The 12,778-nt window shown below is 53.9% G+C and overlaps 2 protein-coding genes across 2 annotated transcripts; both read right to left on the reverse strand.

The window, feature by feature from the left end:
• Positions 1-475: 475 nt before the first annotated feature.
• On the reverse strand, positions 476-8,656 carry C8Q71DRAFT_904961 (ketoacyl-synt-domain-containing protein; the record flags this gene model as incomplete). The annotated part of the gene is made up of 18 exons (XM_047928874.1): positions 476-1,329; positions 1,391-1,534; positions 1,599-2,417; positions 2,474-2,637; positions 2,695-3,104; positions 3,153-4,576; positions 4,626-4,828; positions 4,885-5,020; positions 5,069-5,180; positions 5,232-5,393; positions 5,452-6,674; positions 6,731-7,284; positions 7,353-7,597; positions 7,649-7,733; positions 7,792-8,081; positions 8,142-8,388; positions 8,439-8,572; positions 8,624-8,656. 18 exons carry the CDS (start codon positions 8,654-8,656, stop codon positions 623-625), a joined length of 7,092 nt encoding a protein of 2,363 aa, XP_047782393.1. The 3' UTR covers positions 476-622.
• Positions 8,657-11,461: 2,805 nt separating this feature from the next.
• On the reverse strand, positions 11,462-12,651 carry C8Q71DRAFT_829883 (uncharacterized protein). Its single transcript, XM_047926346.1, has one exon. The coding sequence runs from the start codon at positions 12,362-12,364 to the stop codon at positions 11,564-11,566; it is 801 nt and encodes a 266-aa protein (XP_047782394.1). The 5' UTR covers positions 12,365-12,651; the 3' UTR covers positions 11,462-11,563.
• Between the last annotated feature and the right edge of the window lie 127 nt (positions 12,652-12,778).

Consider the following 12,778-nt stretch of genomic DNA (forward strand, 5'->3'; position numbering starts at 1 on the left):
CGCACTTAGAGCCTCAGATATACCAGTACAAGCTGAATTGACAGCCAATTCTCGAAGAGCGTGTCCCATATCAGGATGTCTGAGTGTATCACTGTATGTGACGAGTAGGACCTCGAGTCATGGCGCCCGTCAAGTTGTTGAGCCGGTTCTAAGCGCTAACAGCCCCAGACCCTTGAGGTGACGTGGCATACTTGCCTTATTTGGTAACTCGCCTTCCCGATCTGTCGTTAAGCCGTACCATAGTGACGCCTTTACAATGTCCTACGACAACGTATGTGGCCCAACCCGCAGACGTGCTAGGTCCCTAATTGCTTCACGATTGTCTGTGTCAACCGGGAATATCCCACCGGTATCCAGTATCTATCCGATCCGTCGTCGATTGGCAGCCACGCTCAGGAATGTATTGGCAGTAGAGCCTATGACGACGACGGGCTCCCATGCAAGGGCTAGCCCAACTCGAGAAGGCCTGATTGGAGGAACAATATTCAATACGACAGTGTTACTGGAGACAGGAGTACATCGTACAATCTACGTCGTCATACAGCTTCTGGAAACATCCAACGAAACTACGACACAACATGACACAAATTCATCGACATCGACAGCACCACACGCGGTAAATTTACTTCGGCAGATACCCAACGCTGTGCCAGTACGCAATCCAACGATCAACGTCCTCACGCACAATGCCAGGCAGCCCCGGATCCTTGAGCGTCGCAGAGGCCTCCAGCGCATTCTTGAGGTCCATACCGTGCACCAGCGCGTTCATCACATCCGGTCGTGGGTTACCTGGGTCAGCAACAAGAGGGAGGCGGAGGATGTCGAGCAGCCGCAGACCGCGCTCGAGGTACTGCGTCGAGGACGGGTCCGACGTGAACGACAACCCTGATTCAAGTCGGGCGAACCACTCGGCATACGGGGCGAGCGGGAGGTTGAGCGCCGACGAGAAGTGCTGCATCACCGAGGTCCAGGAGACGGGGCGCGGGTGTTGGATGTGGAGAACGCGAGCGGGCGTGTCGACGAAGTCGAGCATCGCGGCCGCGGAGGCGTCGACGGGGATCCAGGTAGCATCCCCCGAGCCATCGGGCAGACAGCCGAGCGCAAGACTCGCAGTGACCATGGACGGGATCCACTCGGTTGTCCGCCACGCGCCGTTCGCGCCTCCGCTCAGCTGCCCGAGTCGGACGATGGAGGGCTGGCAGATGTTGCTCTCAGCGGCCCTCTGCAGCATCTGCTCTGCGATCCACTTAGACTCGCTGTAACCGGTTCCGACCGCCACGGAAGGGTTGTCCACGAGCTCCTCGGGAACAGGGTCTTTGGAAGCGATGCCTGGAAGGTAAGGTCGGTCAGCTAACTAAGATACGGATAATTGGTGCATACGCTCGCTCACGTCGGAAGATGCCCGCCGTGCTTGCGAACAGCAGACGCATGCGGGACTGCGAGCGGGAGGCCATCGAGAAGTCGAGCAGTTTGCGGAGACCAGCGATGGCAGATTCGAAGTTCGCAAGCGGCGTGCCGAAGTCGATCGGCCAGGCTACGTGGACAAGCATCAGCATCGACGGTCTCTGAATAAGAAACTGAGTGACAGGAAGACGTACCGAGATGGATGACATGCGTGACAGTCTGTGCCAGCTCCGCATAGACCTCCGCGCCCAATCCAAGTTGGTACGCAAGAAGGTCACCCTCGAGCACGCCCAGCCTGTCCATCTCTACGACAGCTACGTCCAGTCCTCTCGCCTCTAGCGCTGTCTTCTGCCTAGCCTTCGCGGTTTGACCGTACGCGCCTTTGCGGACGAGTATGTACACCTTGTCGAACTGAGTGCCCTGCAGCAGGTGCACTAGCAGGTGGGCCCCGACGCTCCCAGTGGTGCCCGTCACGAGGACGACCTTCTTCATCTCTATCTCCTCGTTGGCGGGTTCGCGGAGCGGCAGGTCCTTCCCGTAGCGCTCCAGCATCGCCAGCATCTCCTTCTCCTTCGGACCCATCTGCTCCTGCCCGCTGCTCGCCTGCTCTCCCGCGCCATTCTCGAGCGCCTCCTCTCTCCGCTTTTCCAGATCCACGACAGTTAGATCGGCGAGGAGCTGGATCTGGCTGACCGCGACGGCGTCACGCAGCGCGTGCGACAGTGAGGCCGCACTCAGCGAGTCGAGGCCGTATGACGTCAGAGGGACTTCTGCGTTCAGGTCGCCCGGGACGATGTCGAGTACACGGCAGACGATGGCAGCGATCGAAACGTCGGCACTATCCTCCTGTGCACCCTCCGACTCAGACTCGGGAACGAGCGCGTCGTATAGCGGAGAATGCCCGAGATTCGACTGTACGGCTGCCCAGTCGAAGGCGGGGATGTACTGCGCAGCGCGGATGGTGGGCCCTGAGCGAATCTTCTTGATGGCATCGCCGATATGCTCGCAGAGTTCTGTATCGAGGGGTCAAGTCAGCTTATGCAACACTTGTACAGACGCCTGCACGTACCCCAGCCAGTCATGCCCCAGCTATGGAGATGTTTAAAGCGCGTCCAGTAGACAATGTCCGTCGTGGAGATGGACACGTGGAGGCCGGTATCCAGAATGAAGGGTGCGACGATAGTGCAGCCGTTGTTGTACTTGCCGACCAAGCCTGTTAGACCTGTATTCGCACTGAGAAACCGATTAGCATGCGTGTAAGGCAATATATGGCAGAAGAGAGGAATGTACCATGCATAGTTTGTCTGACCAGCATTGCCGAACAAGCCACAGACACTAGAGGTTGCGACGACAAACTCGAGCTTCTCGATCCCTTCCTTTCCGTCGAGCAACTTCTCGAGCACCTGGAACACACCAACCTTGGCCGCCACAGACACCTCGAATGACTCGTGCGTCTGCATCGCGAATGTACGGTCGACCATAGCGGCACTAAGGATCATGCAGCCGCCCAGCGGATGGTCCAGGTTGGAGAGCAGTGCGCGCATCGCAACTGAAGACGTCGCGTCGACGGACTCTACGCGCAACGCAAGATCCGGGAGTGACTCGAGATAGGCGAGCAGTCGGAGTGATATGAATTCAGCTTTCCGAGTCAGAGACTCGCGTCCCGACCGGGAGGTGATTATAATGGAGCGTGCGCCTTGCTGTGGGATTGATTAGCACGGAACATGGAGGAGAACCGGAGTGCTCACCTCATACATCCAGAGCGCGATCTGCAATCCCAAACTTCCGATGCCACCGATGAGCAAATATGTCTTCTTCTCATCGAAGAGGTCGGTCGCGAGTGGGACTTCTTCAGTCGGACGTGTTCCAACCAGTTCCAGTGGCTTGTGAACCGGCCCCGAGACTCCCGGCTGAGTTTCCATCGCACACCGGAGTGCATCGCCAACGGACCACGGGTTGTTGTCCAGGTGCCTCTTCAGTCCATGTCGCGAATCGTCCCATACGAAGGCGCCATAGTCGGATCGGTGAAGGAGCTCGTTGAGAAGTGCGTTCTCAACAGATCCGTCCGAGCCGGAGACGATCACCTTGGGGTTTTGCGATGCGACATGTCGAACGTCTGATAGGGTAGCTGTGCTCGTCAGCTTGAGAACATGTAGTCCTAGACGTCCATAGATGGCAGCGATCTCGCTACCCAACGAGGAGTCCGCATGGGTCACGACGATAGTCGAATTGCGAAGACGACTGGGCTGAACGAAGGTTGCGGGTCCAACGGCCAGTACGGCTAAGACGTCTGCGAAGATGTGAGGAGCAAGATCATCCTGTGCCACGATCTCTACGAGGCTTCCGACGTGCGCAACGACAACATTTGAGAGTTCGCCGAAAGTGATACCGGCAACGGGGCGCTTCATGCCTGCAGCTCTGCCGATGAAAGACCAGGCGTCACCGTACCTCTGCGCAATGCCAGTCACGTTTACCAGAACGTGGTCTTCGGGAACATGTGGGGTGGAGATTTGCTTGAGAATAGATCTAGACTTCTCGTATACCCAGGGTTGGCCTGCCTCGAAGGGTGCCTGGTCTGTCGGAGGTGCAGATCCTACGATCCTCGGTGCGAAGACGTGGCCATCTGCATCGATGGAAAGCTCCTCTTCACAGTTGGGGTCAGCAGCCAACTGACGGAGTGCTGCTTGCCTCTCCTCTGAGGACCATGACGAATCGAAGACGACATCGCGGACCTTCCAAGAACGGTACTCCCTACGAATGGAACGTGTAAATCCGAGAGACGCATCACCATTCAAGCCTTCGGTAGCGATGAACCAAAGGGAAAGTGGGGCGAGAGGGTCGACTTCGGCAAAGAAGCGTTGTAGCTCCATTTCACGTCCACGAGCGTACTCGACAACGCGCGTGTTTGCGTCTGCAGGTGTGCTTTTCTCCGTTTCGATGGTTGCATATCCGGAATCCGACGATGCGTCGCTGATGGGGCTGGAACTTTCGCGCCGACGGCTTGCAATGCCGTCGAGACGTGCCACTCGAAGGTCTGTCGGAGCTAGCGCGAGCTCATAGCGAGTATCGATGTCCATCGCCGTCTTTCCGTGCAAGGCAACCTCGAGATCCGTGATGGTACAAAGTTGTTCCCCAGCTTCAGTGACCACCTCGAAGTCGTATATCAATGATTCTGACATAGGATTAGCAACGATGCTTCCTGCGGCACCTGTACGACTTACCAGGAGTCCACTTCACGAACGTTGCGTGAGTGAAAACCTTAGACGGGAAAGGCTTCTTGAGCAGCGGGGCGTGCACAGCGAAAGTGCCGATCTTCGCTGGAAGGTAATACCTGCCTTTGTCCCGGTTACCGGTGATAGCAGGATGAACAAGGATGTGAAGAGCCGAGTCGAGGATAGCAGGGTGCAGAATGTAGTTTGAGATGCTGTAGTGCAGGGTAAGCGAATAGCTTTTGTCGAGTGCAAGTGCAAGTGCACTTACTCTCCAAGATCACTATCGGCGCCGCGAACCTCCACCAAAATCTCCTCTCGTCCCTGCTTGTCATAACCACGACCACTGGAGACAATCCGCTGGTAGGTGGCACCATATTGGGCAAACGAAAAGCCATCGTAAAACGCTGCCGAAAGGAGTCAGCTCCGCTCGACTGTGCAGCGATATAGCACACCTCTCATTTCGATTGGTTTCATCCGCGAGCGAATTTCGGCGACATCGACAAGTGATAATGGCTCACTGTCGTTGGTCATCGACAAACGGCCTTTTGCATGGATGCGGTTATACTATTGGGAGATTTAGCAAGCTGGCGCACAAATGCGAGAAGAACAATTTACGTTGGGCGGCCACGTCTTGGTGAACTCTGATGCAGATGCACTGTGCACGCTCCACTTTGATCCATCCAACTTGATATCGACGGGGGTCGGCTTCTCAGATGAGAGCGATAGAATTGACATGAATTCGACGTCCCAGAGCCGCTTCGCACCGAACTCTAGCGCCTGTGCGCCAAACGTGTCAGACCGTGTTGCGAGAGGATACACCAGTGGCAGCCCTTACCATCTCGAGGTAACCTGCGGCAGGCATAATTGGCTCCTCCTTGATGACGTGTTCGGCTAGCTCGGGGTGCGTCTTCGTGTTGATGCGTAGCTGCGGGTAATTGAGAGGCCCATTCCGGTGTTGGTGCTGTCGTGTGACCTCAAACGTCTGAGCGTGATATGGGACCTCCTTCCGAGCGAATGGGAACGGTGGAATGACTTCGCCTTTTTGACCGACCACTCCGCACAGCGCGTCGAAGTCGACAGTATGTCCGGCAGCGACGAGCTTGCCAATCGAGTCCATGAAAGTTTGTACCTCTACACCTTGTGGGTTCTCGGAGGACTTCGGGCGGCGAACCGGGCAGGTCACGAGGGCATTGCTGCCCGCCATGGCAGAGATGTAGCTAGCAAGCACGGGGTGAGGGCCTAGCTCAATGAAAGTCGCGTTTGCTTGGCACTTGAGTAGTGCCTGCATCGCGGACGTGAACTGCACCGGACCACGTGTGTTGTCCCAGAAGTATTCCGCACTGAATGCTTCATCCCACGGCGCCCCCGTCAGCGTCGAGTACGTCTCAACCGTCGGCTTTGTGACTTTGTAATTCGGGAAGATCTCGCCCACGCGGCGTTTGTAGTCCTCGGCACATAGCTCCATCATTCCCGAGTGCACAGGGATGCGCGTACGCAGCTTGGTGGCAAACACTCCCGCCTTCTTTGCCTTCTCGACCGCTTTCTCGATGTGGCCGGTCGCACCGGAGAGCGTCACTGCGTCGGGCGAGTTGTAGCACCCGATCTCGAGTACCCCGTCGCCGAACTCTGCTGCGACCTGAGCGACGATCAACTCCGCTTCTTTCGGAGAACATGCGAGCGCTGCCATCGTGCCGTCTTCCTTCTCCAACAAAGACATTGCCTTGCCGCGGGCGATAGCTAGCTCGAGCGCCAGAGCCTTCGATCCTGCGCCGCTGGCATACAACAGCGCCACTTCACCAGCAGAATGGCCAACGACGGCATTGGGTTTGATGCCCAGCGCAGCCAGTGTGTCAATCAGAGCTAGCTGAAGCATAGTGAGCGAAGGGAGAGTAATGGCGATCGGCCACACGGCGCCAAGGGAGTCGCTTCCGATGAAAGAATTGGCGAAGAGGCCTATATCGCTGACGAGCGACTGGCCAGTGGTAGACAGATAGACCTGGTCGAGTTCATTGATAGTGGTGCGGAAGACGGCGCAACTCTCGTAGAGATCGCGGCCCACTGCGTGCACGGCCCGTGTCAGCACCGACTCGCCTTCGATTCAATGGTTCACGTACTGTTCCAATGCTGGGGACCTTGCCCCGAGAGCACAAACACTATCGGAGAAATGCCCTTCGGCGCGAGGACTGGCTCGCTGAAGCGCGACACACAACCGTTGGCGACGACAGCGTACGAACGCCAGGTCATGGACCGAGCGCGACGTCCCAAAGCGCGCGAGACCGCACTGTAGTCCACATACTTCCCATCAAGCTGGTTCAGCGACTCATTCAGCGCCGCCACCGAGCGCGGGGAGAGGCCCGCAGAGATGAGCAGCGCGATAGCATCTCCGCACCAGAACGTCGAAGGGATCTCAGTCAGGGAGGGGGCGCCCTCGACGACAACATGTCCATTCGCACCACCGATCCCCGAACTCGTCATCGCGATGAGGGGGCTGCCTGACTCCGCACGACACCGGAGCACCTCCGTCTCGACAGGAACACGGAAGCCGTACTCCGTCCAGCGGATCTTCTGGTTTGAGTTCTTGAAGTTGACCGTGGGAGGAACCTGACGTGTCTCCAGTATAGAGCAGACTTTGCTCAGCGACGCCAGGAACGCAGTGATCTCTAAGTGTCTGGACGAAAGTTGAGGTCAAAATCATACGTGTAATTTTTTGTTTTGACGAGAGACAGCCCAACGTACCCAATGTTACCCTTGACAGAACCAATGACGAGCTCATCATCGCGCTGGAATTCAGCGCCGACCCAGTTCGCTTCGGTCGGGTCTCCGGTGGCGGTGCCTGTTGCGTGCAACTCGATGAAGTCTACTTCCTTGGGAGAACGACCTGCCATGCGGAATGCGCGGATCATTGCGTCCCGCTGTGCGGACGCAACAGGCGCGTTCACAGGGGCGAGGGACCCGGACGAATTCACTCCCGTCCCGAGGATCTGCAACTCAATGAGTAAGCGGGAAAGGGGGCTTCGAACTGCAGACCTCACATTCGCGTATATTCTGTCATTGTCGCGGAGAGCGGCTTCGAGGGGCTTGAGGACAATAGAGACAACGCCCTCTCCGCGTCCGAAGCTGGAGCATCACCCAATGTCAGTGGGATTTAGAGCATTTTACGAGTATGGATACTGACCCATCTGCGGATGCATCGAACGGCTTGCACTTTCCATCGCGCGAGAGGACGCCGCCTTGGGTATATAGCATCCACTCGGAGAACCTGTGGTTGAGTTGGGCACCTCCAACGACAGCCGCCTCACACTCGCCATTTCGCAGGGCCTGTACGGCAAGGTGGGTGGCGTACAAACTCGAGCTGCAAGCGGTGTCGAGAGGAAGAGAGGGCCCGCGGAGATCGAGGTGGTAGGAAACACGATTGGCGACCATCGACGGACTGAACGCAAACGACCCTCGGACCTCGGCGTCGTCCTACGTCAAGCAGCCGCCTGTTAGCCTGTGTGAGTGCGCGAAAACGTCTGAATCACGTACATGACCAGATACCGAAAACACGTCCTGCGCAGTCCCGGACATGTAACAGCCGACATTGCCGCCCCGGTAGTCGATACCAGAATCCAGCAAAGCAAGAAACGTCGTCTCAATCAATTTACGAGTACCCAGCGGCATCAGCCGTGCGTCCTTGCTAGTGATCCCAAACTCCACGTGATCAAACAAGCTGATGTCCTTCAAGAATGCGCCAGTGTCTGTAACAATCTGGCCAACACCGTTGCCCTTGATCCTACGAGCTCAGTCAATATCACGGTCAAGTGGTATTGGGGCGTGTCTCACGCATGGATGTTGAAGCGATCAATGGGTATCTTCTCATAGGCTTCTCCCCCGGCTAGTAGGAACTCGAAGAATGCCTTGTGGTCGAGGTTCACCGAACTGAACGCTCCGCTAGGAAGTTCTGCGGCAATGCCGACCTAATTGACTCAAATGAAAGGGGTGAATGAACATACATTTGGAGGACTTACAATCGCAATGGGACATAATTCAGGAGGAGACATCAGGGCAGCGACTGGGGACGTGAGTGTCTCACATCGCATGCTGCCGTCTTATGCGAATTGACGATACGTAGCAATTCTTCCGCCGTAGCACTCGCATCATGCCGAACTTGGAGAAGCAACCGCACAGGTTACGTTCATTTCATGCTCCTCGCGTATATTGTCTCAAATTGAGTCCAATTTGCCTTATCCATGACACAACAGACGAGGACAGACTTCGCGCACGTCCACAATGCGGTTTCTTCCGTCTTACCTGGTATAGGGCATGTAGCGGATGCTTTCTGCAACAAAGATCCGTGATCGTTCGCTAGCGGCGCCCTGATGTTGGCTTTCTGTAAACGAAGCATTGGTGATTAGACGTGATGTCCCCCATCCTTCCGCACTTCTACCGTTAACCACGTTGCTACTGCTCACCTACGATACATGGAGTGTGAGAATGCCATTCGTCGCTGTGACGTGGAGAGAGAATGATTCACCCTACGCAATATGAGAAGGCAATACTCTCCCATAACGTCGTCAGCACCACACTCGACACTCGAGAGTACTGGCGTTCAATTGTGTGGCCAGCGCGCGCCAAACGACATGTCGTGAACGGGCCGACGAGACGGTCGTCGTGTCCGCGGAGGAGAGCCTTCCTGAGGCGAATTCTGCGTCGACGTCCTGTAGCTTGTGTCGCGCCGGACATGCGAGAAGCGCAAACATTTCTGATTGGCCATGACCGACGGTTCTGACTCTTCTCGCCTGTTCTACCGCGCAGCTACGAGCGCTGTTCGCGTCTGCAAATTTCAGCAATCGTTCAGTTGCGACACCGCTCACCCCGACACTATCGAGATAGATCCGCTGAAGCGCGGGAGGGACTCACGAAATCTGACGATAGATCTTCGTGCATAACTATTCGTTGACAGCTTCTTGAGATCCCAAAGTATTGATGAAGCCCGTCCTTTGCTTGGGTTGGACGGCACTGAGCTGCCTATCAGTATCAACAGAGTGAAAATGTGGTCAGTTCAGAATCGCGAGGGCGCTATTTTCAGGTGTCGTGAGCTATCGGAAGGAAACATCTTTCTGTTGCTGTCAGAACTTCGAGACTACTCCACAATGGGGACATCGACCTCAAATACTGTTTAAACATGAAGGCGCAGTCAGAGTGATATGTCAGAGTGATAATCAGACGTAGCACACGGAACGCACTGTATTTGATTGGAAACGCCGTCCCTTTGTTCATACTCGCCAGACGCACGGGGTCACATTTGTCCAGCTTACTTGAATGTCCATATTCTCGATAAACTGCTTATTATCCATATGCCAAACAGTTGCTCCTAGCTTGCGAATCTGTTGAGAAGACACGAGGGGAAGGCCTTCGATGCTGACTCCTGCTTAGCGGCATTGGGTCTACACTGCGTTCCTTCCACCGATCTCTCCTCCTCTCCTCCTCCGGTCCATGCTTGTGACGTGGGACCTCCGTCACACGTGGATCCGCCAGATATGAAAAAGTCATCAGCTTGTTGAGCAGTGAGGAAAAAACTCACTGTGCAGTTCATGACGTCCCGCGGTACCTCAGTCTACCTCAGTAACCAACCCCGGTATCATTGTAGGTGAGAAGAATGAGGAACGTTGCGTAACGGTAGTTGCCGGATGAACATCAACGCAGCGGAAACTGCCGAGCCGAGACATGGCGATTTCCGCTTACGTATGCAGGTGGCTCACCGGTAAGTACGAGGCTCGGAGGAGGAGAGGAGAATTTTCCAGTACTTCAGTACTGTTGTGAGCTGTTCTGAGCTGAGATCAACCATCATCGATCATCTTCAGCTAATATCGTACCAGCTCAGCCTTCCTAGGGCGAAAACAACCTCCAATCACATTAAAGGTGCTGCGTTCGAGCTTGATACTGCATCACTTCTTACTCAGGCAAGTGACCGGTGGATTCTCAGTTGCATGGTGAGGTGATATGGGTCCAGGTCCTATTGATATTGTTGCATACTGGTTTCTGCCCCAAGAAGAAGAGACCGGGACTGCAGGCGCGAATGCGCCAAGATACCCTGTGATAACGGAGGACTCGGATAGATTACTCTCACGTCAGGCGTAGCTGGTAGCTGCGAGGTAAGCTGTTCCTATCCCGAGTCGAATGGTCAGGCTTTGAAGACTCACACGCAATTCAATGCTCAAGAAGACCACTGGCATACCTACCGGTCGCAAAAAGGTCTCCGACAAGCCAGGGAGTTAGATGTAAGTCCGTCATCCGCGGAAGGCTTCATCAAGCTTCTGCGAGGCCCAACCTCAGTGGCAGGCTTCGATACCGTGTACAATTTGCGACATCTTGTACGACTCCAAGTACTTTGTGCTTGCGATATATTCGCAACGAATGTTGATACAGACCATCGCCTGCGCACCCGACGGTGTAGCACTGAACGACAGGTCCGGGTTGACTCACCGCCCTCGGTAGAAGCGTAGACCGTGTGGCCCAGAAATCCTCACGCAGGCAATCATTCCGAGCATATCTTTGACAAACGTTCCCCGAACCAGTCCCCAATACAGTGTTGCCGTCCGTCGGCGGGTTTGGAATGTAAGGGCCCATCTCATCTCATCGTCGCTTCCTTTGATATCAACGTGTCCGGATTCTTCATCTAGCCATACCTCTCTCATGAAGGCACGAACAGGCAATCGGCAGCGATACGAGCGATCATCACCACCGGTACCACTGCGACACTACGTTGACATACTGTTGTAGAAATTCCTGTAGCGGCGCAAGCGCCGTCCCCGACTCCATGTGGGTGCCTGAACTGTATTATGAATGAACATCGATTGAGCAGTGAGGGTGGTGTAGATAAGATGATACAATAATCTACATAGATCTTAAACTCCGCTTTTAGTGGTACAACATAGACCTAAAGCGGAACATAAGTATCAGCATCACTACTGTATACTAATGCTGTCTCCTTCTGGGTCAGATACACCTGTATGTTCCAGCAGTACAGTTGGTTGATCATCTGCATGTTTAGAGTTGTCATGCATAAAAGCCTCTGCAGGACGTTCTGTAAAACCTGCTGCTTCTTCTTGGAAGATTTCATCACTTTTTTGGTGAATGTCTTGGATGAATTGAGCATCAACACCAGGAAGAACACCATCATCTGGAAATTGATCTATGTTACTCTGATCCAACAGGATCTGCTCATATAATTTGTTATGGTGCTTCAACCAAAGAAGAAAATGCCATATTTTGGCTTTTTGCACTCTGAATGTATTGCCCAGGTCACTGGCTTTGATTTTATGAGGTCCAATAAATACAACTGAGAGATACCCAGTGATGTCTGCAGGAGTTCTAGGAAGCACTGTTGTTGTTGATATGACATACATATCATGTGTTATGGTGCTTCCATGAAAAATCTTTGGCTGTCCAGGTTCTGAAGATCCATACAAATGGGTTACATGGGCAGTGATATGATAAATAGCACATGCCATCTCTTCAACCCATGTAAGGTCACAAAATTCAGTAGGAAGATAACCTCTATATAGATTATTTGCCAGTGCATATCTGGGCATAGCTGGTTTCTTTAGGGAATTGTAGCAGTCTGAACATAGTGCTATTCTGTGATTGATAGGATCACTGCATAGCAGCCCTTTTTTTATCCAACATGAAGCCATCCAATTCATTTCCATACAAGAATTCATTGGAATTTTGTTGTACAATGCATTTCTGAATAATCCATGGGTCATGTACCTGCAAAACAGACATGTTATGCACTATGTTGGGGATTTGATTCATATCATAGATCTTTGTTTTCAATCTATGGGCACTGCTAGAGTACACAGAGCAGATGAGAGGAGAATGCCATTGTGTTGCTTTCCAATAATTGTATGCACACTGTAGCTCAGTCTCAGTGCTAGGTATGGTAGGCCAATTCATTTCTTCACTGAGGTATGATTGCTTTAGTTGTATGCTCTTGTCTTGTCTTTTCAACCTTCTATAGTCTCTTTGATACTGAACTTGCTGCTGTTTCCTTATTTCTGGGAGTGTGTTATGGAATATTGCATTTATCACAGCATCACCATAGTATGCAATCAAGATACTTTCAACAATATTGCATGGCTTTGGCACATTAGGTAACGTGTTGCCACTGTATGTCACAG

This window comes from Rhodofomes roseus (assembly GCF_022264815.1).
Source record: "Rhodofomes roseus strain CIRM-BRFM 1785 chromosome Unknown C8Q71scaffold_4, whole genome shotgun sequence".
NCBI lineage: Eukaryota > Fungi > Basidiomycota > Agaricomycetes > Polyporales > Fomitopsidaceae > Rhodofomes > Rhodofomes roseus.